The sequence below is a fragment of the Herpailurus yagouaroundi genome, unplaced genomic scaffold (assembly GCF_014898765.1).
Source record: "Herpailurus yagouaroundi ecotype Mexico unplaced genomic scaffold, PumYag 162, whole genome shotgun sequence".
NCBI classification, from domain to species: Eukaryota; Metazoa; Chordata; class Mammalia; order Carnivora; family Felidae; genus Herpailurus; species Herpailurus yagouaroundi.
The window spans coordinates 58,386,886-58,389,491 of record NW_024412403.1 but is presented as its reverse complement, the minus strand read 5'-3'; the positions used below and the strand labels follow the sequence as shown (position 1 = coordinate 58,389,491).

General features: G+C 44.9%; 1 protein-coding gene across 1 annotated transcript; it reads left to right on the top strand.

Moving 5' to 3' along the window:
* Window positions 1–369: 369 nt before the first annotated feature.
* On the top strand, window positions 370–1,314 carry LOC121036513 (uncharacterized). Its single transcript, XM_040485025.1, is given in 3 exon segments — window positions 370–787; window positions 1,009–1,288; window positions 1,290–1,314. Coding segments are annotated over 3 exon segments (555 nt in total). The 5' UTR covers window positions 370–537.
* The last annotated feature ends 1,292 nt before the right edge of the window (window positions 1,315–2,606 follow it).

The following is a 2,606-nucleotide window of genomic DNA, read 5'->3' as shown; positions in this document are numbered from 1 at the left end:
GATTTTGTGTGACTAGGAGGGGCTCCACTGTCCATGGAACAATTATTTCAATGATTTTCTCTCTCCTTTTAGGAAATCTGTGATCTCCCAGGCCAAGAAGAACAAACTGAGGACTATCTCTGAAAGCCATTGAATTCCTTAGTTAAATCCAGAGGGAAAGTCTGAGATCAATATGGCTGTTGTGTCTGTGATAGTTGAAGATAAATTATTGGAAAGAGACAGGTACTAACTACTTCCTTTTGCATTTGACTCTTGGTCCTTTTTTTGTGAGCTTTTTGTTCCTGCAAAGCTGGCTTGGGTCAATGTAGTAAGTAAAAAAAAAAAAAAAAAAACCTCAATGAAAGAAGCTGGGAATCTCCAATCTCCATCCCAAAACATGTCGCTGATGACTTGAACATATCACCAGATACTCAAGATACAGACGGCAGCTTCCACCTATGGGAGAATGACCCTTTGAAGAGAAACTTGGAATCATCATCAGAGCCATTGGAGGGGACATCTGAGAGTCATGTGGGTGAAATTTTACAAGACCCTGTCATGCTTCCAGTCCAGGGTAGAAAGTTAGATCCACTTCCGAAAACGCATAGACGTCTTAAGAAGGCTGTAAGGACAAAGAGAATGAGGAAGAGCAGGAGGAAGGAGAAGGTGGAGACCCACCATGCCCCCATCCTTCCCACACCTTTTGTGCCACCACAAAGTGAAGAAGATGAGGTGGTAGACACAAAGCCGGCTGTATTCAGTGCTCAGGAAGATGATCCTGACCTTCCCAGTGAGGTAGGGATGAGGCGTGGGGTGGCGAAAGTCTGGGCTTGCCGCGTTTTCCTAGGAAAAATAATGACAGCCCTTCATCTGGAATGGAAGGAGGTGGGGGATGAAGAGCTAGGGGAACAAACTGGGATCCCTGGGCCCAGATAAAGCATGAAAGAACTGGCTCAGAGGGTGATGTCCTTTCTGCGTATGTGTGTTGGCGTTGAAGGCTTTAACTTCTCTCTTCTACTTGAAGGACAGGTTACAGTCAGCAGGATAAGGGCGCATGTGCGATGCATCAGGAGAGTCAGATACAGCCCTGTGAGCTCTCAGTGTCCCAGGAGCCGGGGCCGTCTTCTCCGGCAGTGACATCCTTGGCATCACCACCACGCTGCTTTGGTCGCTTCCTAAGCTGCGTCTGCCAGACCTTCTCGAGGTCTAGGAAGCAGAAGGCCCCCAGAAGAGAGGACACCAAGCAGGCTGGGGCAGGAGGTGATGCTGAGGCTCTAAGACCTGCCCTGCTGAGGGGTCTGGGCAGAAACAGTGCAACCTCATGAAAGCCTGTAGAAGTTGATGCCGATATGGCTTCTCCCTGCGTTTCATTTTGTAATTTTCCCCGTGTTGTTGTTCCTGTTGGTCGATTCTTGTTTATCAAAGACAAACGTTTTTGCTCTGCTTTTTTGCTGAGATCCTTAAGCCTGAGGAAGTGGTAAAAGCAAAGTAACTTTGAAGATTTTAACACTTTACCCAGTAGTGGGACTGCTTCCTGCTTCCTCCCATTAGGCTGAAGTGGAATTCACTACAGAGCAGCGGTTCCCAAAATACATGCGGGTGTCGCTCATGTCTTCAGTTAGCTTAATTCTCACTGCCTTCTCTGAGGATGGAAGCCATACCATCTCATCATTTTGAGTAATGTCTCCAGAAGTCAACCACCAAGTGGAGACTCCTCATGTCCAGCTCCTCTCATTGTCTTTTACCTTTGGCTAAGAGATTCATGTTGCATTCCTCATCCTCAGTACTTTGTTGAAATTCTGACACTCCCTACCTGATTTAGAAATGTCTCAGGGAGTGGTCGTTGCTCTTTGGCTCGCATAGGTAGCGCTACCACCTCCTGCATCTCTAACCATCCTCTGGTTTTCTTTTTGTCACTTGTTAGTAAGATATCTGGCCCTTACTTCTCAAGTGTTCTGTATTAAGAACCTCGTCACATAAGGTGATGGGCTCCTTTCCTTGTTATTCTTTAGCCAGATTCACAGAATCCCGACTTCTGAGAACCCTAAAGAAAATAAGTACTTAGAAAAAAGTTCAAGATTATTTCATTTCCTGTTGTTGTCCCCGCACACTGGGCTACTCCTCTTCCCAGGACATAAACTAAGAGTTTAAATTAATTTTACACCCTACTTTGAGAGAGTAGGTTTAAGGTGAATTTGAGAGTTTTCCTGTAGCTTTAATGACCTGTTGTTATTTCCTACATGTCCCGGTTTTTCCGATTCATATAAGAATAATCAATAAAAGTACAAATAGAAATACATGTGTAAAGTATCTGCATTGGAAGGAAATTGTACAATTTCTTCCTCCTTTAGGACTGACCCCAATGGTTACTGCACTAGAATTGGAGAAGATAACCGATGTGTTTGTTTTGTTCTTTCTTGCCTGGAATCGGGCCTGGTGCTGTTGGAAGAATGAAGTTGGGAAGGGAATAGAATGAGGTGCAGGAACAGTGGCGAAAGATCCCAAAGGCTGCCTTGCGAGTAATTGGTAAAAACCAGCCTGGAGGGAGTCTTGCGATGTGATGAGGATCTCAAGTTAAAATGAGAAATTTTATGAAATGTCATACTCCATGTTTGGAGTAAAATGGG